At 42.2% G+C, this 25558-nt stretch overlaps 2 protein-coding genes across 2 annotated transcripts in view; both read right to left on the reverse strand.

Annotated features, from left to right (window-relative positions):
- Positions 1–1437: 1437 nt before the first annotated feature.
- On the reverse strand, positions 1438–9568 carry hsd17b10 (hydroxysteroid (17-beta) dehydrogenase 10). Its single transcript, XM_056274774.1, has 6 exons — positions 9522–9568; positions 8663–8827; positions 5573–5737; positions 5281–5409; positions 2782–2890; positions 1438–1789 (listed from the first exon to the last, which is right to left on the reverse strand). Exons 1-6 carry the CDS (start codon positions 9543–9545, stop codon positions 1599–1601), a joined length of 783 nt encoding a protein of 260 aa, XP_056130749.1. The 5' UTR covers positions 9546–9568; the 3' UTR covers positions 1438–1598.
- Positions 9569–12748: 3180 nt separating this feature from the next.
- fam120c (family with sequence similarity 120C) overlaps positions 12749–25558 on the reverse strand; it is a 51062-nt gene continuing 38252 nt past the window's right edge. The window contains exons 12-17 of the mRNA XM_056273262.1: positions 25250–25364; positions 22913–23122; positions 20460–20700; positions 20085–20220; positions 18841–18904; positions 12749–18651 (exon numbers count right to left, since the gene is read on the reverse strand). Coding sequence (XP_056129237.1) covers positions 18394–18651; positions 18841–18904; positions 20085–20220; positions 20460–20700; positions 22913–23122; positions 25250–25364 — 1024 coding nt within the window. The 3' untranslated portion in view covers positions 12749–18393. The remainder of the gene's footprint in view (positions 18652–18840; positions 18905–20084; positions 20221–20459; positions 20701–22912; positions 23123–25249; positions 25365–25558) is intronic.

The raw sequence follows: 25558 nt of genomic DNA on the forward strand, positions 1-25558 counted from the left end.
GGGGGGGTTTGTCTACATTGTGATGCTGGTCGCATGGCTCATGTCCCGGGCTGTTCCGGTGGCGTCTGGACACTGCTTGGCATCCTCCTCATCATATTCTTCATATATTTTATAATTCCATTACAGTCCTGTTATCCTCTTTCAATGTTGTATTCTGTAAATTGTGTAAACACAACACCCATTGCACATTGTCCGTCTTGGGAGAGATCCCTCTTCTGTTGCTCTCCCTGAGGTTTCTTCCTATTTTTTCTCCTTGTTAAAGGAGTTTTTAGGAAGTTGCCACCTCTGAGCGCACGTACTTCCAATGGCCTCACGGTCTCACCATCCCACTTATGACACCAATGTAGCCGCAGCCAGGACATGAACCCGGGTCGCCCGCACCACGGGCGACTGCGCTTAACAGTCAACTAAAGGGGCCGACCTGTTGTTAGGGAGTTGTTCCTTATCTGATGCAAGTATCTAAGGACTGGATATTGTGTTTCTATAAAGCCCACTGAGGCAAATTTATAATTTGTGAAATTGGGCTATACAAATAAAATTGACTTGACTTTTTCAGCCCATGCAGTTTTAAAAGCAGATAAAGGAGTTACTGTTAGTTCACCAGGGGCCCTGCAGATGATTGACATGTTTGACTGGCATGGTCAAGCTTTTGCAGCTGGAACCTATGCAGGCGCAGGTTCATTTGCAGATGGACGAGGACAAACATGGAGAGTGTCTTTTTAAAGCAGGGCTGTATGCTGAAGCAGGGGTGGGCCATGCTCATGCTGAATGGAGCATTTTTGATGCAGAGGCCAAAGGGCCCAATGCAAAGGCGGGTGTAAGGGCCTCCGGTGTACTGCTCAGTGCCAGAGCATCTGCCAATGCAGAGCTGGTCAGTACTTCTGCTGGTCCAGTGAAGGCGACAGTGGGTCTGTCGGCAGAACACAGGTGTTGGCATTGGTGTGACAGGTGTGGAGGTTAAGATCCTGAGCACAGACTTCTCAATTGGTCCCAGAATCAGCTTCTGTATTTTAGTCAATGGGTTGGAATTCAACCTGTTTTAGACCTGGCCTGTCTTATATTCTGTGCCTTAACTACTTTGCTTTTTGTACTTTCTGTATGCATCAAATATAAAAAGCTTGGTTCCATTATTTCAAAACTTGCACCAGTAGTGATATCTATACACTGAAGAAAATAGCTGTTTTTTTTTTTTTATTGATTTCTCACCAAAATACAAATCTTGATCCAACCTCCTAAAATACACAAAATACCGTTTTGGGGAAAAAGGAATGAGTCAAGAATCTCACATTTATCATCATCAGGTTTTGTTTACAAAACAACCACCTTGAAGTGCATCAAGCACCTGCAGTGCTTTGAGTAACGCACCAATTCATAATCTCTCTCTTACACACACACACACACACACACACCAATGTCCTGGTTGTAGTCACCATATGATTATTCATGTGTACTGTATTCTTTATTTAGCTTTAGTTCCATACATACACAGGTAGACACACACATACACTCCAACACTTTTTTCTCTCAATTAGTGGCTGAAGATGATAATCCACCTCATTTTCCATGAGTTGAGGCCAACATGCCATCAAGTTTTTCTCTCAGGGCTGCATGCGGATTGCTCCATCCAGTCTGATGACTTCCCCATTGATCATGGGGTTCTCGGCCAGTGATGTCACCAGGTGGGCGAACTCTGCAGGGTCACCCAGTCGTGAGGGGAAAGGCACCTGGCGAGCAAGGAAAGAACGCACCTTTTCTGGGAGACCCGCCAAGAGTGGAGTGGAGAACAGGCCTGGAGAAGGAAAAATGGAAAAATGTCAAAACTTAAGATTGTCCACTCTTATAACGCCAATGTCCTACTCTGAAATATATGGAGCCTCTGAAAGAATTGGTGGGGGGTGGGGGGAGACTATTGGGAATACTTCTGCATTCCCTTGCAATACTCCTTGTATTCCCTCGGTATTTTACCAAACTGAATTTAGGCTGAAGTTTGATATTCAGCAGTTAAACACATACGTACAGTGCACCCGGAAAGTATTCATACCCCTTCACTTTCCCCACATTTTGTTATGTTACAGCCTTATTCCAAAATGGATTAAATTCCTTTTTTTTTTCTTCTAATCAATCTACACACAATACCCCATAATGACAAAGTGAAAAAGGTTTTGTAGAAATTTTTGCAAATTTATTAAAAATAAAAAACTGAAATATTGCATCTACAGAAGTATTCATGCCCTTTGCTATGACACTCAAAATTGAGCTCAGGTTCATCCTGTTTCCATCCTGTTCACTGTGAAGCACTTTGGGTGTCTAGATATCTAATATCTAGAGTATCAGATAAATTTAATCCATTATTAATTATTATTATTATATGTGATTACATCATAACCTAAGGGAATTAAAGACTTTATCAGTCTTGTTGAAAGTATTGCAAGGGACCGCAAAAATGTTGAAAAGTAAGCCCTGTATCTTTTTCTTCCCACTAACTTGCTTCAGGGCCACCATAAAATTCATAATCAGTCAAAAATAAATAAATAAATGAATAAAAATGTATACACACACACACACACACGCATAACTGTCAAAAGAAACACTCAATGGTAGGGAAAGTGCTCAACAAATAAGGAGCAAAATAATTAATAAAGAATTTACTTGAATTACTGGATTTATATATATATATATATATATATATATAAATAACAAACCAAAAGAACATTATTTAGATTATTCATATCATTAATCATTAACAGACATCTTTTAAAAAGTGTGACAGTATATACACACCGGGTGCTATGGTGACCACTCTGATACCCATAGGTGCCAGATCTCTAGCGATGGGTAGGGTCATTCCAACAATGCCACCTTTGGAAGCCGAATAAGCAGCTTGGCCCACCTGGATCAAATCCAAAGAAACACCAATGATCAATTGTTTTCAAAAGATTTGTTACATAACCATTAATGAACACAGCAATGGTTAGGGGTCCAAGCAGTGAAAAATGTTGGACTCCTTTTGAAGTTGAAGTTATTCTTTTTCCTCACTTCATGGTATTGCTAATAATGGGGTGAAAGTTAGCGTCATCAAACTTGGTGGGGAGGTATAGATGTTTGGCAAGAATGAGCTATGAGAATGAGTTATTAAATATAGGCTAATGGGCCACTAGATGGCGTACGTTGAGGAAATGGAGGCGCTGCCATGATGCCCATTTGGAACTTAAAGTCACCACATTTGGTCAAGAGGTTCCTTGCCCTCAAGGAGAAAATTTGCCTCAAGAATCTCACGTCCACCATGATGGAATTTCTGCCATCTTGAATCACGTGTAAATCACTTAAAATTCTACTTCTCCAGCAAATATTAATTGATTCCCACAGAAATCAATGCACAACGTCAAAAAGTGTAATTGGTCATAATTGGCTGCAATTAAGCAATTAACTTAATCTGAGGGTTTGGCGTCCACTTAAAACTTCAGAAATCATAAACTAAGACCTGGAGTCATGGGATTTGATTGGTGTGTGTATGTAATAGGCTATATAAAAATATTTGAACAATGTCCTGATTGTCCCAAGTTGGCACTGTACAGGTAAATACAATTCCAAGGTGGTGCTGTTAAAGGTAACAATTGTCCAATGGACTGAATATTCACCAAGCTTCACGTATAGAAGTTATGAAGCGGAAACTCAACACCTTTGACCTAATGAGGTCTTAAGACGTAAGCCTTGTTCATTGCTGCTTGAACCTCTCATTTTCCTTACAATGACTAAACAAAATTCATCTGTGATACAAACAATTCAATTACGCACTTTAGGATTTTTTTTTTCAGTTAAATGCAAATCATTTAATTTTATTTATCTCTTTTGTTCTATCTTTACCTTGGGATCTACGATTCCTTCAATCATTAGTTTGCCGTTATACATTGAGCAACCTTTCTCCTGATTCTCCCAAATTTGTGGAGTAAAGGATGTAGTGAAACACTGCTTAGGGGCACCTTTTCATTGTAAAATAAAATTTATGGGCCATTAGCATTAGAGATGGTTTCCCTAAGTCTCAGTGAAACAAACAGTGTAACATGAAACCAATTGGATCTTCCTACCTGCATACAACCAGTACAATGGCGCGAAAGTCTGGGTGTGCACAGGAAATGAGAAGTTTTACTTAGTGTAAAGGACAGAATCCCACTATCCACACTTGATCTGCACTTGAACACTGAAGCACTTAGCGTGTGCTTTGACGCACTCGATGTTAAGTGAACAGCTGTGTCCTATTTCTTGAATAAGCCAAAGCAGTGTGCTTGCTCACTCTCTTCTGCTCAGGTAACATCTACATTAGCATGCATAACATTAAATTCTCCTACTTGTTTTTTTTTTAATCCCCCCCCCCCTCCTTTTTCTCCTCAATTGTATCCAGCCAATTACCCCACTCTTCCAAGTCATCCCGGTCGCTGCTCCATCCCCTCTGCTGATCTGGCGGGGGCTGCAGACTACCACATGATTCCTCTGATACATGTGGAGTTGCCAGCTGCTTCTTTTCACCTGAGAGTGAGGAGTTTCACCAGGGGGACACAGCGCATGGGAGGATCACGCTATTCCCCCCAGTTCCCCCTCTCCCCCGAACAGACACCCCGACTGACCAGAGGAGGCGCTAGTGCAGTGACCAAGACACATACCCACATCCCTCTTCCTACCGGCAGACACGGCCAATTGTGTCTGTAGGGACGCCCGACCAAGCCGGAGGTAACACAGGGATTCGAACCGGGATCCCCGTGTTGGTAGGCAACGGAATAGACCGCCACGCCACCCGGACCCCCCCCTCCTACTTGTTTTGAAGCGACACCATGAAAAGGATGCAGTTCCATCTATTGCCTTATCTACCACCCATTCGCAAAAGTCAAAAAATCCCCCGCTATAGCTTAATTCAACTGGCCGTACAAACATACAATAGATACATCTGTTGGAAAGATGATACAGCCACAGACAGTGGGATAGTACCAGGTAGAAACAGCGCCAAGTGTGACTCCACCATAAGGGTACTGTATGAAACGAAGTCAACTAAATAATGTACAGTACTCATTCATGTTCTGTGTGCCTTCCTCACTACTCCCAGTGTAAGCAAGGTGGTTTGTGTTTAGTGCAGTGCAATCTGAGGATCGCAATGCTGATTCTCTTTTCTTTTGTCACAAGCTCAAAAAGCAATTTTTTCAGCACCTTGAAATGTGGCGTATTAAAAAAATCTAACTGATTCATCAAATGTCAAAACACTAAATTAAAGGTGTATTTGTCTAAGTATACCTGTCCATCAAAGGCTGCCACGCTGGCTGTGTTGATGATGCAGCCTCTGTGTCCATCTGCATCAGGCTCATTCTTTGCCATCTCCCCGACGGCTAGACGAATTACATTAAATGTTCCGCCAATATTTACCTGAAAACATGAAATCAAACATACACATACACACACACATGAAATATGAACGTCTTTTTACAAGAGAACAATGTGTGTGTGTGTGTGTGTGTGTGTGTGTGTGTGTGTGTGTGTGTGTGTGTGTGTGTGTGTGTGTGTGTGTGTGTGTGTGTGTGTGTCTTACAGTGATAACACGTTGGAAGTCCTCTAGGTTATGAGGGAGGTCCTTCTTAAAGTTGTAGGTCTTAATAGCTACAGCAATCCCAGCACAGTTTACTGCCAGGTCCAGCTTCCCAAATTTCTCTCTGGCCAAAGAAACTGCTGATCGGACATCTGTCTCTGATGTCACCTAGACAATGGCAAGGTTACAATAGAAATGATCTGGGGTTTCCATACTGGACTGAAGGAAGTGGGTAGGTCAGCTATGTTGTACTTCAAAGTTTGCATTTAGGTCAGTTTTATTTAGATTTTTGCTCTGATCATGGAGAGAATAGAATATTCCCACTTTTTTTTTGCAACGCCCTGTTTCACAGCCACATAATTATATATACGGACTCGTGGCACTGCCAAGTACAAGTCTTTCACTGTAGGAAGGAAACCTGAATGATAATCGACCCCCCCATAAAAAAAAAAAATCGCAAAACTGCTGTATATCTCTTGATAATAATTGACAGTTATTATTTTACAGCTACAAATCCCAATCACCACAGTGAAGATGAATTTGTTAAAAAAAACATTGTTATGCGGAATAGGTTTGGATTAGCTAAAATCATACATACGTCAAAGCCCCATTATTTGTAAAATATGCAAAGATTAGATCTGTTTAACAGTGGGATAATAAACTTGTTCGGTCATCGTTAGAGGATACACCTTAAATTAAACAACACGTTGAAGGTTGACTTTTTTTTTTTACATCAGCATATCACTGCATTTCTACCAAAGTTCTTGCTACTCTAATCATCTGAAAGAAAAGCAAAACCAATATTATCCAGAAGAGCTAATGCACAATGGAAAATGTTGCATCAATTTACTGCTGCAAGATGATTTGTGCAAGATACTTGCTTGATAACTTGAAACCTAGCCTTAGAAAGAGGTATTGTCGTACGTATAACAAACCATGAAAATGTCTAAAAATATTACATTTCATTCATCCATATCCCTCACTCCACACAGAAGGAACCTGGGAGGGCCTGGGGTTCGAACCCAGGACCTTCTTGCTGTGAGGCAACAGTGCTAACCACTGGGCCACCGTGTCGCACCAATCTGTGCTAAATTTCTCTCTAAATTTCTCCATCAAATGCTTAGTTCCTACATGACCGTTTTGGATGTAATTGGCTCAAGAACACGGTCAAGATCTAAAAAAAGGACAAAATCCTTTTTCAGCCATATAGCCTTGTCAGAAGTGGTTCGGTTTACTTCAAGCTGACACCAAAATATTCAACTTTATTTCAAAGACACATTTGCATCAATTTGTTGTAGTGAGATATGCATTGTTTGGAAGATTGATAATGGACTAAGTTCAGGGGGTCAAGGGATGAAGTCAGAAAACTGCCCTAGTATTCACCCTCTTTTTGTCGAAAACAAATGGGGCCAGGTGTATTCAAAATTCTTGAGAGATTACAGGTAATACTTTTACAGGGGTCAACTTATAGTGATTGTGAATCCACCTGTGTTCAGTTTTAAAACTGCACAATAAATATAATGGCTCACAACTGAAACAGTACAGATCGTCACAGAAAGTTGAATCACTTCATCCGGACACAACGTTTATTAAGAAAAACGTTTCATGACTCATCTAAGTGACCTCTTCAGTCTCAACTGACTGCAGTTATTCCCACCATTATAAACAATACAGTGGCATGATGACTGAAAACAACCATTGCTCCCCATTCAAACCAGCGTTAGGGAGGGACGCTGGTTTGAACGGGGAGTCAAAGAGGTCATCTATGTGAAGAGGAAATGACCATCCTTGAACCGAGGGGGGGGCCTAAGAGTACATCAGTCGCCATCTTACAATGCTGCGATTGCAACCATTCCCCAATCCTCTATGAATAGTACACATGGCCAACGTAACTCTAGTTAATGCTCAAGGTGCGGAATACATGAGTTCACGTCCCGGCTGTGATGGTCCGGCCGGGCTGGCCTCCGAATTCGCTACATTGGTGTCAGAAGTGGAGTGGTGAGACCGTGAGGTCATCGGAAGCACATGCGCCCAGAGGCCTGAGGGAGCTGATATGCTGAAGAGCAGGGATACGCGTCCTGAAGGAGGGGGGATAGTGTAATGTACACGAATAAGTAGACACATTAGCACTTGGCTAACGGGTCGGACCCTTTAGTCGACTGGTTAACGTTGTCGCCCGTGGTGCAGGAGATACGGGTTCGCGTCCCGGCTGTGGCGATGGTTCCTGGGCTGGCCCCCTAATTCCCTGCATCATAAGCAAAATGCTCAAGGCAATTTGCTTATGAAACCAATCATTGGTTTCGGTCATTATGCCACTGTATTGTTTATAAGGGTGGGGATACCTGCAGTCAGTTGAGACTGAAGAGGTCACTTAGATGAGTGATGAAACATTTGATTTTTGATTTTGATATACTTTAATGACCCCCGTGGGGAAATTATGCTCTGCATTTAACCCATCCTAACTGTGTAGCTAGGAGCGGTGGGCAGCCGCCGTGCAGCCGCCGGGAAACAACTCCAGTTCATCTTTGCCATGCCTCGGTCAAGGGCACAGACAGGAGTATTAACCCTTACATGCATGTCTTTTTGATGGTGGGGCAAACCGGAGCACCCGGAGAAAACCCACCGCAGACACGGGGAGAACATGCAAACTCCACACAGAGGACGACTTGGGATGACCCCCAAGATTGGACAACTCTGGGGTTCGAACCCAGGACCAAGGTTTCTCTCAATAAAACTTGTGTCCAGATGAACTGATTTAACTTTCTGTGATTTTCTTACCTGGATTACTGAGCATGCATTAACACAATGGATCAGATCAGTTCCGCCATCATCAAGACTAGGAAGCTGTCTGTGGAACTTTTAAGGTGAAATTGAAGGCAAAAAGCTGGAGGTTTTAAAAGATCAGCAACCCATCATATGTTTCTAGGAACACTATACATTCTATTGTAACAAAATGGGGAAAAAATAGCAGGATCTAGAAACTACAAAGGACAGGTTGGTCTACCAAATTGAACAACCAAATGGGCAGTTGTTAGAGAAGTGATCTGCGCTCGCAGAGGTACAGCCAAAATGGGAGAAAGGGTGCTTACTCACATCTGCGGGTGCGAAGGCGCAGCGGTCTCCAAGGCTATTTGCGAGGGCTTGCCCATCAGAGGAGGGGAGGTCAAGGATGACAGCAGATGCTCCATTCTGCACAAGGCGTTCAACCGTGGCCCTGCCCAGCCCAGACGCACCGCCCGTCACCAGGCCCACCATGCCCTACTCATTCGCACAATGGGGGGGGGGGGGGGGGGACATCACAGACATATGTAAAATGAACCAGCGTCAGGAGGACGGGACGAGCGTTGGGACAAAAAAACAAAAAACAAACAAAAACCTCATGGGTTACGGGGGAATGATGGGTGAACGGGAGAACAGAACATCTACATCTGTTGTTAGTTATAATGAACATGCACTATCTGAAAACGGATAAGGGCTCACGTTAACCTAACTTTAGTCAACTTTAGCCTATCCATTCACTTCATATCGCCATCGTAAAATTGGATATTGGACCATTCCGATCAGCAGCATTAATGTATTTACGTTATTCTAGCTTTGTACTTCCATCCATCTATTATCCGAACCGCTTATTCTGCTCTCAGGGTCTTTGTACTTCCCTACTTTGAAAAACAATTTGACTAAGGGTAGAATGTCAATGTTACAGACAAGGTACATTAGTTAGTCTGACACCATCTACTGAAGGCGCTGTCATTGGTTTCCCCATTGATTCCTTACACAATGGAACTTCTAGGTGGCACAGCTAGAAACCAAACTAGGCAGTAAAACGTTCATGTGTTGCATCACGGGTTTACTTAAGGTCCTGGAAATAAAAAAAAGGAATCTGCAAGATGACGTGATTTTAGTTTTGCAACTGAGAGTGGCGAAACGTTTCCTTTTTCCTTTCTCTACTCACCTTGACACTCCGTAAATTCGCCATGTTCACGTACGGGCAGCCGTAGTATTGCGTTACACCGCGCATGCGCATTAAGACCGCCAGCTAAGTCCCACCTATTTATTTTTCGAGTGGCCAATTAGGGAACGTTTTATAAAACGCCCCGTCCACTCATTGGCTGACGTGGAGAATAAACGAGAAACTGACCACTCGCTGCATCTTACTCGCTTCCCAAGTACTTCTGGCAACTTGATGCCGTCTCACTTCACTTAAGAGATGCAACACACGGCTATCCTAATCAGTCTTAACACAGTACGCAAGTCCATTTATTATGCCACATGGCTCCATAACCTAAAAAGGATAACACCATGGCAGACCACGTTGCTCTTGTGGGTAAATTAACACGGTTATGAACATTTAGTTTCTTGACCATTAACTTGTTCAAACCCCATTGCACAATAAAAAACGTACCCTAGAGGACTGAGGTCACCCCCTCACTCCCTCAAAAAAAGAAAAAAATAGGTCCAAGCTTATAAATATTTACACAAATCAAATAAACATTTTTATTATATAAGGGATATAAACACATTTCAATACAAACACTACCAAATACAAGTCAAACAGGATTTAAATACTTATGTACCCCTTCTCCCTGCGTTAATACTGTATGAAATTGCAGGAAAGGGCTATTACAAGTGATTAGAATGTGATGTTATTGCAAAAAAAACATATTCGAATTTCTTAGATTGTAACCCAACATAATTTTCCCCCAATAGGACTGCTATAAACAGACCTAGTCAGGACTCCCTACAAGTGAGGGACAGAATTTTTGTATACAGCCTCTTAGTAGAAATACAGGGTGTTATGCTGCCACAATATGGAAGGCAGTAAGTTGTATCGTTGTATCTCCAGAATAGGTGTTTTAATATCCCACACCCCACAACAACACAACTTACTACCTCACCACAGCACAGCTATGAAATCATCAGATTGACTTAATCCATCCCCTTAAGGAACAGATTTGTGCAGCACCCCATAAAAAGCATTTTTAAGCACAGTAACTCAAGAAAAAAATGATACCAATGTTAGTGATTGATTTTATTTAAGCTGCTAAGAACCTTCATGGTAAATTGAAATGGAAACAGTGAATATTCAAAGCCATCGCTCACCAACGATAGTTTGCATTTTCCAACAGGTATTGATGCACACAAGTGTTGCTTATGGTAAAGACATTGCACGCTCTCATTAATGGAAAGTGCTGCGGTTTGTCATAAGCGAATATAAGATAACAAAGTGTTTGATATAACCCAAAGAGAACATTATCAATGCTCTTTTGAGCACCTGATACCATTTTGGAGCTCTGGTGGTCACCGTTGGCAACAGAGGCTTCAGTGACCAGGACAAGTGAATAGAAAAGGGCTGACGGTTGTGGTAACACAGGTGATGGTTTGGTTGCCGTAAGAAAGACAGTAGGCTGTATAGTTATCTCCCAGATCTGTTGTGATCCTAAAACTATACAAACTACTACCTCACCCCACAGCTCCCTTCTCCAGTGTCCACGCCACCAATGTTTTGATTTACCCCATTATACCTTACTGCATAATATAAACTGAATTAGTTTCAAGTCTGCCATTGTAGATATAATCACAAGTCTCATGTTTGCTGATTTTCTTGAGTAACAAGTGCATCCTCCATACTATACATCGCATTGGGTCACCTTGATCATCACGAACAAGACCCACAGTGCAACCACTCTACTGAGCGGAGGCCATCCACACAAATGGTCACTTACTATGGACTAAGTGGCTTTCTGAGTCAAGTAACCAGAAAGAAGCTGATCAGGTGCACATGAGAAAAACTAAAAGCTACAGGCAAACGTGTAAGATTTGATGAGGTGTAAGAAGAAAGGAGAGAGAAGGGAGAACAGGGGTCAGAGGGCAAGTGAAATGATGGGAGGGAGGCTCGAAAAATTATACACGTCAATCCTTTTTGCCAGAGGAATCCTGACCATGACGTCTTTGCAGACTGGCTACCTAGGGAAAGAAAACATGTGCCTCATTTAGAACGCAAAATACAGTTGGTAATATCGCATAAAACATGAATTACTAAACAACAGGGCATCAATCTGACAAATAACTAACTAGTCTGAATAAAAAGGCTTTTTAGCTAACACGCTAATTCTAATAGCAAGACGGCATTATAAACCAGCTTAAGTCTTGTGATACATTTTGGTGGTATAATTCTGTTAGTACAATTATTCAATCAAAACATTTAAACATAATCGGAACTATTACCCATGCAAGCTATTCGATCTGCCAATCAACTTTGCAAACCAACAGTGCAGGACCTAATGCTGACTGCTGTAGCTAGCCAGCTCTCTAGCTAGAGCAGCGTTAGCTGACAGCTAGCTGGAATTGGCGGTTCTCGACCCCACGCACCGTAACAGCCAATACTGCCAACGTACCAACTTTTGACCACATAGATCTGGCGTTGCTGGAGTCATTGGCGTTAAGACGAATTAATCCTCAGCCCTGGTTTCGTCGATGTAAGCGAGCAAACGAGTACCTAAAGCTTTCTATCACTCCAGGTGGCTCTCCGTAACATCCTCGCCATCTTTCCTGATGGAAGTGTACGGCTGCTGATGCGCAAACATCTCGAGATTTACGTGCCTGTGGCGCGCGCCTGCGATGAGACTTCGTGTTCAGCCTGTGCCCATGAAACTGGACAGTCGTCACAGTCCTCAGTGGGGCAAGAACCTTAGCCAGATCCCTGCACCTTAAACCATCGGTACTTTTCGTACCCTACACTATTCTGTTCTGTATAAGGTTGTTCATGCTTTGCTATTTCGTTGAGGGCAGCAAGCTGCGACAGACCTCATTGGTCGAAGGCAGAGAAAAGGCGGAGCGCATGTCCGAGCCAGGTTGGTGAACGAGGAACTACATTGCCTGACGCGCCCTCAGCAAATCACTTCACCATACGTTTCTTCTCTGGGACATTTGGTCCCGATAATGTTGGGCTCTTCTGAGAGGTGGGGAGGAACTGCGTTTGCTTGATGTGACAAGAGGCACTCAGCGACTAGATGCAATGTAATGTGATATATCGCTGTGCTTATGCTCACTTTCCTGCATGGTTTGAGTGTGTAACAGAGGACGAGATTTCAGCGATTAACGCTCACCCACCCTTCCATCGTCCTCACCGCCTTAATTCGTGCAAAATCGATTGGTCCATGGACATCAGAGATTTTTTTTACTAAAAGAATAAATTTTATTTCAGCACTGTAAGTCATTTCCCAACCGGTACAAACATGACTGCCATCTTTGTCTCTTTCTGAGCCATTCCTCCCCTCCCTCTGAGATCAGACCACCAACAGCCAGACGAATTAAAAAAAAAAAACAAAAAAAAAACATTCCTTCTCATCTTTCCACAAACAGTCTGGTGCTTCCATAATGCTAACAATGATGACAAATTATACCATAATCATAACAGCAATAATGATGATGATAATTCTAGAATATTATGAGTAATTTTTTTAAGCCTTTTTGCTGCACAGGTAGTTTTGGGTGGCCCTGGGTACTATATTTAATACATGCATTGATACACATGTTGTTGAAGGCATGATGGACAGAAATTAAAACAAATGGCTCACATGATCGACCTAAGCCAAGCAGTGGGCCACAGCCAGGCAGGGGAGTTAAACTGAGCTTGGGGGCTGTTGGAGGGGGTGGCAGTGTAGAGACACACAGACAGTACAGGAAGTCATTCATATATGGGAAACATGTGAGAACGCTGCAGAGAGAACAGTTACAACGCATATCTGACGATTTCAATCCATATTTTGTACAACAAATTATTTGTTGCTTCCTCAAAAATACAACTCAATACATTACTTCTCTCGGACATTTGGTTCTGTTGACGTTGTTGAGCTCTTCTGAAAAGCTCCCCATAGAGTAAAAAGGGAGGCAGTGCGTTAACCCCTGGACACAACACTGATTTCATCATTACCAACAGGGTGAATTTGCCCCAAGCTTAAACTAAGATCAGCTTTACCTTCACCCCTGGAGGTAGACTTGGTAGGGAAAAGGTTCCCATAGATGTTAAAATAAATTTTAAAGCAAGATAATGCACTCGTACAAAATAGGATGACAGGTCACTGGAAAAATCAAACGTTTCTGTTTACAGATGGGTATCAACGGACTGTTCACAGGCTCATTTCTTGCTCGGAGTCCACTTTTTATGTGAGGGGCAGTTAGAATAAAAACCAATCTCAGATCTGTGTTTTGGGGGAAATTCAACTCACATAGCTCTAACCATTTGCAGGTTTCACCTCCATACAGAAAAACAGACTCGGCATGACAATATGTTGCAAAGGTAAGTGTATAGAGAGATGACAATCACCCTTCTAGAGGAATGGAACAAAAAGGGGCCATATCTGTTAGACAGGTGTCATTCTTCCCAAGATGTTAAATTTCAGATCTGATGTCAGTGTGTGCAGTGATTCACTCAGCCTGATGTCAGTCAATAAAGACCTTAAAAATTACAATGAGCAAGAGCAGTACTGGATTCACCAACACCTGCACATACCTTTCACCAATTGCTGCCTCAGGCATCACTGACAAGCTCCACAACTGACCCTGACCTAGTGACCAAACCTGGCCACTGGCATCTCTCACTCACTACCCACAAACACTTCCTCCTCTTCCCTGTCTGTGTTTCCACAACTACCACAGTGTAAATAAACATGTACTGTTACCTCAAATACTCATAAATCACATGTGCTGTAATGTCATTGTGTGTATATATTTATATATATATATATATTTATATAATCATACTCATCAGAAAACTTGTTACTTGGGGCAGATCATCAGTCTCAAGGGAATAAAAGGGCAATATAGGGATACACTATTTATACTTTGGTTCTCAGGTGTTTAGATGAGATGTTCAGCTGCTTTGTGCAAGGGCGCAGAACTCAGCTTCATTTGACAATGAGACGACCATGTAATTGATATCAGGGATAATATGAGAATCAAACATAGTGCAGACGACGATTTTCAATTGAAACGGGCAATACTTACTCACAAACATAATAATGGTGAAGTGATCTAAAGATGCCATATAAAATACAGGTAAGGAAACTCGCAATCATTACAGTTCAAATCTCTAGGTTGGCTAAGCATATTTCAGTACTAACTGAAGCAATGGTAGAAGGATTAGATTAGAAGATGTAATGACATTAAAAATAGTAAGAAAACACATTTGTAAAATTGAATAAAACAGTTTTGATTTTTTTCCTTTTTTCCAGACTGGCTAGATACATAGAGATATTGATTATCAACGTTAATATAACCTTTACTGTTAGTTGGGTTGATTAAGGGGCAGGGCAGCCCAAAGAGAGAGAGAAAACGGCCAATAGAAACGGTCCTATGGCTAAAGGACAGGGAAAGAGTGGGGTTCCAGAAAAAAACCACAAAAAAAAAAACCAAAACACAAAAACAAAGCTGAAGTAGCAGGGATTGATAGGAGGGTTATCTGTGTGTGAGTTTAATATGCAACTGGGACAGTGAGCATGGATTAAACTGTCCAGTTTGACCAAGTATGAATGCATGCATTCTATGAGGGAGAAGGGCAGAGGAAGAATGGAGGGCAGAGAGGAGCAGCAAATTAAAAAAAAAAGTGGGGCAGAGAGTTGGAGGAAGAGGAACTAGACAGGGCAAGAGAGGGGAGAAAATGTAGCATTGAGGAGGTCAGGATATCAAGCATAAAAAAATTCATTGATCAAATATCTAAAAAACTAAAAGACAAGGACAAAAGAGGGACACTACATCATGTATTGTATGTATTGACGTTTTTTTCCAAACTAGCTAGTGTGTAATTCAGGGTATAACATCTATGTATCTGTGTGTATGCATGTATTGTTTTGTGTGAGTATAAGATGAAAATATTTTGAGTCTACCTGACACGTCTAAGTTGTGTTCTTATCTGTCCATGCAAGTTTAATGTGGGATTCTAGTCAGTAGAATGTGTTACCAAATGATCTCTGATGAACTGACAACCACTCCACTGTAACTGAAACTACACAAAAACCACTTCAGCACAAAAGCAGAGAGAATGCTGCTGGTAACAAATGCAACTGAAAATGTGTCTGTTTGTATGCATGTCTGTTTATGTATGCAAGTGTATTTTTGTATGTGTGCACGTGTGTGTGTGTCTGTTTAAAATTCTGTTATCTGGCGAGCGAAACGAGAGGGCATTGTAACCAGATCACACTGGCTCGCCACAGAAAATCCATCCTCTTACAATGTACTGTTGAAATACACATATTTGTACTAATGTCAAAAGTTGAAAGCAGTTAAGTATATGACTCCTAGCAATTCTAGACTGAGTATTTCGGCCAGCGGTACTATATTCTCTAGCCTAGTCTTGGTGTCCGTGTATTACAATCCTGTGTTGAGTCCGACGCTGTTATCTAATCTTAACCTAAAAACACCTAAAGCACTCTGTATCGTATGGTTAATCCCTACCAATAACATCTAATAATTCCAAACCTTTGATTACTTTTGGTGCTGGTTTAGGAGTGAGCGGCAAGACTTCGCTCCATGAGCATAGGCCTATATTCACCGCTGGGTCACTTTACAGCGTTTGACTGAAAACGGTTGAGTTCATAACGTAGGGGATGTCTGACACGACTACATTAACACTTAGATATAGTCAGGGTTTTCTTTTCCTTCAAAACGCCATTTCCAAAGAACTTTTTCCATGTGGATTTTGTGGCACACAATAGAGCATAAGTCATCATCATAATAAGAAAATAAGGTGCTTCTTGTTGACATGCCTTTCTATTTTAACATCATTAGTTCATTTCAACATTTTTCCTGTATTGGTTTCTCAAAAAGAGAATGTTTATGGCCAGAATCTTTCAGAAGTATCTGTCCATCTATGCTTTTAATTTTGCAATTGTGCTACAAACGACTGATAAAAAGAAAATACTTAAGTTTTCCTTTGTCAGATGAAACCTACTTTGGGGGACACATCTCATCCTTTGCAAGCATAAGTGCTCTAATGAAAGAATTCAAAATCTTAAAGGTCTCAGTTGTTGGGTGGAACACTTAAGGCCACCATGTGGCCTACCTCTCCCCTTTCATGTGACACATGCTCCAACTCCCAAACCTCTGCCTTGAGTGGCTGAGGCCTTGCAGGGAGGGAAGTGCTTCATGTTGGTCTAAAGGGACACATGGGAGCCATCCTGAATAGGAGCTCCTGGTGTTGGGCAATCACTGTGACAATGGTTAGCCAACTGCCACAGGGGGCATCTCTGAGTCATCATTGCCACGCCCCTTTCTATCACCAAACCATCTCACTAGGCTGGCATTATTAAAAAAATACACTTTGGGAATTACTTTATCCAAATCTAAAACCACTCAAAATTACTCTCTGGAGTGAGAAAAGGGAGTCGTTGGAGATTTAATATAAAGTGTTACCAAGATTATAATGCACATGTGTGAGGCGAATCTATGGGGTATTGTGCCTACTGGCAGTTACCCTAACCCTCACTATTGACTTCCATTTATTCACTGGGCAACATGTGTATTTATTTTTGGCCTTAACTCCAGAAGGTGCCTCAAGAGTCTTTATTTTGTTTATCCTGGTAGAGGACTGTCCAGTGTGGTTTTACGTTTTTAAAACAAAGTGCTTCTACGTTGGAAACCACTCTGTTCACATTCTGACGTCTCTCAAATAGATCTCTACCTTATAATGTAGTTCTACAATTTGTGATTTAGTCAGGCGCAGGGGACACCCCTTATAGACTGTTCGACTTTAAAAGGGGTTTGTTCTAATTCATTACAATAAAATACAACAATAAGTGCTCTCTGTTGGGATATACAATCAAAGCTTTTTGGAAATAGGGGCAAGGAATTGGGAAGATAGAGTAATGCACATCTGGGGGGAAGGGGGGGTAAAACCTTGCATACTTTAGGGCTTAAGGTGCAAAAATTCCTGGGGTCTTGTGGCAGAGCTAAGTGCTAAGCTATGCTATGTAGGTCAAGGTAAGTTAGCACGCAAAACCATGGTGGTGCAGAAGTGCTCCTTTGATTACTAATTTACCTAAAGGCGGGTTCATAGCTAGCAAGTATGCTAGCATTCCATGTGTTAAGTCTCTTGGCTAACACAAGTAGGGTGATCTGCAGAGTATGGGGGACACTGGACACTGCACAGAAAAAAAGCACATTTTGTTCAGTTAAAATCCTTTCCCAGCTTTCTAATTTTCCTCACATAACCAGAGTCAAACTCTTGCTAACCCTCTAAACTCATGCAAGACACAGCTTACATGAATGGCTATGGCAACAAACCACATTAGCACTTCGCAACCAACCACAGCGACCAAGCCTAGATGCTATAACCATGGAAACCACATCCAATCAGTCACTGTAACCGTAAGATTAGAACATTTGTGTGTGCAGCAAGTCGAAAGTCTAACAATGGGACCACTAAAACGAGAAAAAAAATAAAAGTCAAACTGTGCAGATCCCTACAAAAGAGAAGGTTTAAGTTGTGGATTATATTGCAGGGCCAAACAGCATCAAGCTCATTTTACTTTGAATTTGGGAGGGAGGGAATTAGGATTTTTCCAGGGGCGCTAACAGACTCGTGGAGAAAATCTCTTCATAACAGAATGCAGAACCACATGAGAAACTAAACGGGGAAAACAGCCAACTGCTCTGGCCTATCACACAAAGCAACAGAGGAGGAGGGAGGTGCTTAAAGTGGAACCCTCCCCCCTTCACTTCTCGGTCCATGTGATGACGTAGACAGCTAACAGGCAGGGCTACAAAACAGGGAAAGGCAGTCGAACACAGATCATTCTCTCAGAGCAATGCATCCTGGGAGGACGCCTTCACTCCTCTTTCTGTAATGCTCCATCTGACGGGCAGTCATCAAGGCAACAGGGGGCCTCCACTTCTACCCCCTCTGGTTGGTTGTCTCTGCTGGCTAAGGCACATGGGATTGGCTGGGCTAGGGGGGCCAGGTCCAAGGACTGGCCAATGGCGGAGGCAGCTGAGCTGCCATTCAGCTGCTGATTCACAACCTCTGTGGTAGAACCCGCCTCCTCTGAGGGCTTTGGGGGACTGCTAGATGGGGGGGATGATGACGTCTGGACAGGGATGGAGAGAAAGAGATGGAGAACAAGGAGAGTAGAAGGTGGGGTGGGGGGGGCACAGAATGAGACAGATGAAGGCAGAGAAAGTTGTAGATCCCTTGCAGTCTTAATTTTTTTCTTCAAAACACTCAAAGGCATGAAAATCTTATACGAAGAGTCTGATACGTTGGTCATTTGTCTCACCTGTGTTCTACTGAGAGTTGTCTTTTTCCCACCCCTTACTTTTGCTGTAATCTCCTTACCCCTCCTGTGATGAAAAAATAGAAAAAAACTGTCAGTACAAACCTCAGATGTGCTTAATCACTTAGATTCTGGAGACATTTTCTCCAAGCTCATAGCCTCAAGCACTTGGCTATGAACAAATTATATTACACTTCAACATGCAGTCCACTGGTTCCTAAAAAACATTTCAGTTTTACAGATTCATTTAATGACCATGTGCTATTTGGGTTATTAAAAACTGTTTTTAGGAGATAGACATCATCTTTGCTTAGCCCGTCAGGGATATGACCAAGATAGAGGGATGTGAATGTTGTACTGATACTAAAACCCAGGGTTTCTGAAATGATTGTTGCTACTTCCTTCCAGAGAGACTGAATAGAGGGACAAGACCAGAAGACATGTGTATGATCAACAATTATTTCTCCACATTCCCTCTAGCAGCATAAAAATAATTTAAAAAAAACACAAATAAATGAATAAAAATAAAGATCTTGCTGGCAGCAAGTAAAAAGGCCATTACAAAAATACTGGCTTCAGAAAAAAATGCCCTACTGCTGGCCTCTTTATCAATATTGTTAAGCACCTACATCTTCTAGAACAGATGACCTACTCCATGCAGCTCCAAAAAGAATTGGGAGAAAAGCGATTGGCTAAATAAACACACCATTTCTACCATGAGACAAATCTTTCATAATTATTGTATGTACCATGTGTGATATTTTATTTTAAATTAGGCAAACTTATCTTGATTTATTGATCATCCTATGACCTCATGTTTGTTTTTATTTTCTGTTTTTTTCACCTACTTGCTGTTCTCATAATGTAAAAAAAAAGGGTTTTGAAATAAAAAGTTTAAAAAAACTGTTTTTAGACTTTTTGGGGTTAAAACCCAACCAGGCAACTCTCAGCATTGCCTGGTTGGGTTAGCGTTAACTTGTTTGGTTCACTCATATGTTCAGGTTTGTTGCCATGTTCTATAAAAAAACAACAGACTTGGAATTGAGGTGAACTGAGCTTAAAATGAAGGTAAGAAGTTCATAAAAATAGCCATAAAAACCTTAAACAAAAGAAAACCACAAGAAAATTTAGACAATTGCAAAAAAACAAACAAACAGTACATACGGAAAAGTAGTAATAGCCTTTATATGCAAGTGAGTTGACACTGGGAAATGCTTTAATAAATAATAAACCTTAATTTTACTTACCCTTTCCCTGCTCCCACTGACACCACCTGCATGTTGAACCCCCCTCTCCCACGGATTGGTTTATTCCCAGCCCATTGGCCCACAACCATGCCAGCTATCTCCAACTTCCCACCTTGAGGGGGAATGGACTGAATACCTGAAGGGAAGATAATGGAAATATCTGTTGCTGACAACACTAAGGGAATAGACTCAGTTATGAATAGGTAGGAGCAGAAACTATTTATGGAAATATACGGCCGCAAGTATATGTCCCATTCTAAGTATATGTGGTTTGCATGCTGAAATGTGTGTGTGCGTGTGTGTGTGTGTGTGTGTGTGTGTGTGCGTTTGTGGAGAACTATGCAGCTGATGTAGAGACTGAGCCCATGTCCTTACCTGGGAAGGCTCTGGGCCTGTGCTGGGCAGGGTGATGAGGGTGATGTGGGTGATGATGAGGGGGCATATTGCCCATAGGGCGAGGTGGGTAGAGGGGAGGCATGGGGTAGAAGGGGGGCACCATGGCAGGGGGCAGGAAGGCAGGAGGTGGGAGTGGAGGTGGAGGAGGGGGTGGGCGAGAAAGATTGATGCCTTCGAGGATCGCTTGGCGCATCTTTTCTACCCTGGAAACTAGCTCCTCCTGCAGGACAGACACACAGGTCAAACACTCACTGCTGTGACCTAAAGGTGAGAAGTGGGCCTTGTGACCTGAAAGTTGGAAGTTCCATTACCCAGAAAAAAAAGAAAATGGTTTAACATAAAACTGATTCAGAAGGGAAGATAGCTGCATACAGACAAATCAGATGTAGATTAAGAGTGATATATTTTCCTATTCAAATGAGTAGAGGCGTCAGTTGATGGAGCCCCATCACGAACAAACACAATCCAAAATGGATAATAGACTTGTACTCAAAGAAAAATGTTTATTGAAGGCTTTTAGGACATTCGACTCAGACAACTGCGATGTACCAAAATGATCACTTGTCTCCCTGTATAATGTGCCTTTTTCTATGCATCCAAGTACTGAACGAACTTGGGTATGCATGAGAATGGCAAAGGATCTTTGTGTTGATCGTATGAATTCTGGATCTGAAGTGTGACATACTAGCATCAACAAACAATGCAGTGGTATATAGAAAAGACTCATGAGTATTATAGCCTGGCATTTTGAAGTTAATTAACATTGATAACTAGGCCCTTGGTTCTTATGATACACTCATTTCCAAAAGACAAAAAGCAAACTTTTATCAAATTATTGGGCTGTGCATAATTACCTGCAAATTCACGAATGCAATTAACATATTGTTTACACCCTAAAGGGACAGTTCACCCCAAAATCAAAAATACACCAATACGGGGATCGCTGGTTCGAAACCCCGTTACCTCCAGCTTGGTCATGCGTCCTTACAGACACAATTGGCCGTGTCCGCGGGTGGGAAGCCGGATGTGGGTATGTGTCCGGGTCGCTGCACTAGCGCCTCCTCTGGTCGGTCGGGGCGCCTGTTCAGGGGGGAAGGGGAACTGGGGGGAATGGCGTGATCCTCTCGTGTACTATGCCCCCCTGGCGAAACTCTGCACAGTCAGGTGAAAAGAAGCAGCTGGCGACTCCGCATGTATCGGTGGAGGCATGTGGTAGTCTGCAGTCCTCCCCGGATGGGCGGAGGGGGTGGAGCAGTGACCGGGACGGCTCGGGAGAGTGGGGCAATTGGCCAAGTACAATGGGGAGAACCCCCCCCCCCAAAAAAATCAAATATACATGTTTTTCCTCTTACCTGTAGTGCTATTTATCCACCTAGATTGTTTTGGTGCGAGTTGCCGAGTTTTGGAGATATCGGCCGTAGAGGTGTCTCCCTTCTCTCAAATACAATGGATCTGGATGGCTCTCGGCTTGTGTTGCTCAAAGCGCGAAAAACGTGCATTTGAAAAACTCAACAGCAATGTCTCTAGGTGTAGCTCAGTGTAAGAAAATAGTTCCTACATGTATTTTTGATTTTGGGTTGAACTATCCCTTTAAGAAGTCTCGGCCAACTTGCCAAAAATAATTACTTCATGTAGATTAACCTGATTGATGAACATGCCTTAATGAATTGCCTCACTTTAAACCCAACAGAGCAACTATATATCACTAACAGTGCAAGATATTTCCATACATAAAATGTACATGTACTTAGGATCCCCCATAAGATACAAAATCACAGAAAGTTGAATCGGTTCATCGAGACACAAAGTTTATTGAGAGAAACATTTCATCACTCATCTAAGTGACTTCTTCAGTCTCAACTGACTGCAGGTATCCCCATCCTTATAAACAATACAGTGGCATAATGACCGAAAACAACGATCGGTTTAATTTGCAAATTACTGTGACCATTAACTAGAGTTACAACGGCCATGTGCACTATTCACAGAAGTTTGGGGAATAGTTGCTGTTTTCAGTCGTTATGCCACTGTATTGTTTATAAGGGTGGGAATACCTGCAGTCAGTTCAGACTGAAGAAGTCACATAGATGAGTGATGAAACATTTCTCTCAATAAACGTTGTGTCCAGACGAACTGATTCAACTTTCTGGGATTTTCTTACCTGGATTATTGAGCATGTATACAGACAAAAGATACAAAATGTACCCTAATAAATATGAAATCAAGAAATTTTTAGAAATACAGCACTTCCTGCATTGATGTCTGTGCTAACAACTTGTGGAGAATAGCTTTGGTATCCCATTTGATAAATGAAGCCTAACGTTGGCATTACATACCCCGCTTGGCAGCCCAGCCATCTGGCCACACAAATTTGTAAGCACACATGCATACTAACAGAAGACAAACACACTCACACAGAAACACATTCTTACCTGCCCCTCGCACATGTCCAATAGGGCAGCTCTGTCACGAGCAGCCCGGGCCAGTTTGCTCTGAAACAGTTTGCCGTCAAAGAAGCCCCAGGGGCAGCAGTGTTCCCATGGCAATGGTTGGCCACACACATCGTTAACGAACAGTGCCGTATCGACACCGGCCATGAAAAGAGAAGCCAGCTGCACACCGCGGGCATCCACTTTCTCCACCTGGACAGCAAACACACACACACGGACGGACGCACACACAATAATTTTTTTTGGTGTTTTCTACCTTATAGATACATAGCAGAACACTGAGAGGGTGACCTACAACAAATACAGGATGCAGATATTCTTTATGCCTGCTCCAGTGAAATATAAGACCAATTTTACAGGTGAAATAAACATTTAATTAAATTAAAACAACTGCAGTCCCATGGCTCAAGTCTTTTACGTGTGGCTCAATTTGAGATTTGGCAGGTCACCTTGTCCTGTTTATGTACAATTTCCTATAATACACTCACTGGCCACTTTATTATGTACACCTTGCTAGTACCGGGTTGGACCCCCTTTTGCCTTCAGAACTGCCTTAATCCTTCGTGGCATAGATTCAACAAGGTACTGGAAACATTCCTCAGAGAGTTTGGTCCATATTGACATGATAGCGTCACGCAGTTGCTGCAGATTTGTCGGCTGCACATCCATGATGCGAATCTCCCGGTCCACCACATCCCAAAGGTGCTCTATTGGATTGAGATCTGGTGATTGTGGAGGCCATTTGAGTACAGTGAACTCATTGTCATGTTCAAGAAACCAGTCCGAGATGATTCGAGCTTTATGACATGGCGCCTTATCCTGCTGGAAGTAGCCATCAGAAGATGGGAACACTGTGGTCATAAAGGGATGGACATGGTCAGCAACAATACTCAGGTAGGCTGTGGCATTGACACGATGCTCAATTGGTACTAAGGGGCCCAAAGTGTGCCAAGAAAATATCCCCCACACAATTACACCACCACCACCAGCCTGAACCGTTGATACAAGGCAGGATGGATCCATGCTTTCATGTTGTTGACGCCAAATTCTGACCCTACCATCCGAATGTCGCAGCAGAAATCGAGACTTATCAGACCAGGCAACGTTTTTCCAATCTTCTATTGTCCAATTTTGGTGAGCCTGTGTGAATTGTAGCCTCAGTTTCCTGTTCTTAGCTGACAGGAGTGGCACCCGGTGTGTGTGGTCTTCTGCTGCTGTAGCCCATCTGCCTCAAGGTTCGACGTGTTGTGCGTTCAGAGATGCTCTTCTGCATACCTTGGTTGTAATGAGTGGTTATTTGAGTTACTGTTGCCTTTCTATCAGCTCGAACCAGTCTGGCCATTCTCCTCTGACCTCTGGCATCAACAAGGCATTTTCGCCCACAGAACTGCCGCTCACTGGATATTTTCTCTTTTTCTGACCATTCTCTGAAAACCCTAGAGATGGTTGTGCGTGAAAATCCCAGTAGATCAGCAGTTTCTGAAATACTCAGACCAGCCCGTCTGGCACCAACAACCATGCCACGTTCAAAGTCACTTAAATCACCTTTCTTCCCCATTCTGATGCTCGGTTTGAACTGCAGCAGATCGTCTTGACCATGTCTACATGCCTAAATGCATTGAGTTCCTGCCATGTGATTGGCTGATTAGAAATTTGCGTTAACGAGCAGTTGGACAGGTGTGCCTAATAAAGTGGCCGGTGAGTGTATATGAACATAAATAAATAAATAAATAAAATTAAAAAAAACACCCACTTCTGTGTAGGCCACATCATTACAAAGTACATTGCAATTTTGCTGGCTGAAGACTGGGGCCCATTTTCTTGGAATGGAAAACTAAGGCTTCTGCTATATGGTACTCACTATGGCGCAAACATGCAAAAATAACACCCAAAGTTGGTAAAGTTACTTAACAGGTGACATCAAGACTTAATTGTGATTCTTCACCTAACTGAAAAAGAGATTACCAATAATTCTCCATCACTTTTTTGGTTTTTATTATTCTCTATTGAATTTCACAGACCTAGGGAACACTGTTTTAATATTTCATGTCTTCTCCAAGATTTCCAAAATCATGGTACACTGTTAGTGACTTGAGTGCTCAAAATCAGCAAAAAAGAAAAAAAGCGTCATCTTCCTCTAGAGAATACATCTAGAGCACAACTTAGTACTGTTTGGGGCATTTTGAGGAGCAATTTTGTTTATTTTTATTTATATTATCATTACTGTTTCTTTTTCTGTTCTGTCTTTCTTGTTGAAAAACGTTAATAAAATTATTCACTAGAAAAAGAGAATGCTTGGAGCGAAGGATGGACTCTTACCTTAAGCTCCTGTAGTTGGTCGGGTTCATAGAGCTGATTGGAGACAGCTTGGGCCAAGAAGGCATCCAGTTCATGTCTCTGAAGGATCCTACCACCAGGCCACTGCATCATATACCTGGAAGGTGAAGGATACACAGTAACAGGGAAATAGAACATTAATGCCAACAAAAGTGCAATACAACTTCACTCCAATGAATTGCTCAAAATTGCTTTCATTTGCCCAGTATGATGGCTGCACAAGGAACCTTGTTTTCCTTTTTCACATTATTCCATGTTAGAGCAGAGAAAATATCAGGAGAGTAGACTACA

This window comes from Lampris incognitus, chromosome 2 (assembly GCF_029633865.1).
Source record: "Lampris incognitus isolate fLamInc1 chromosome 2, fLamInc1.hap2, whole genome shotgun sequence".
Taxonomy (NCBI): Eukaryota; Metazoa; Chordata; class Actinopteri; order Lampriformes; family Lampridae; genus Lampris; species Lampris incognitus.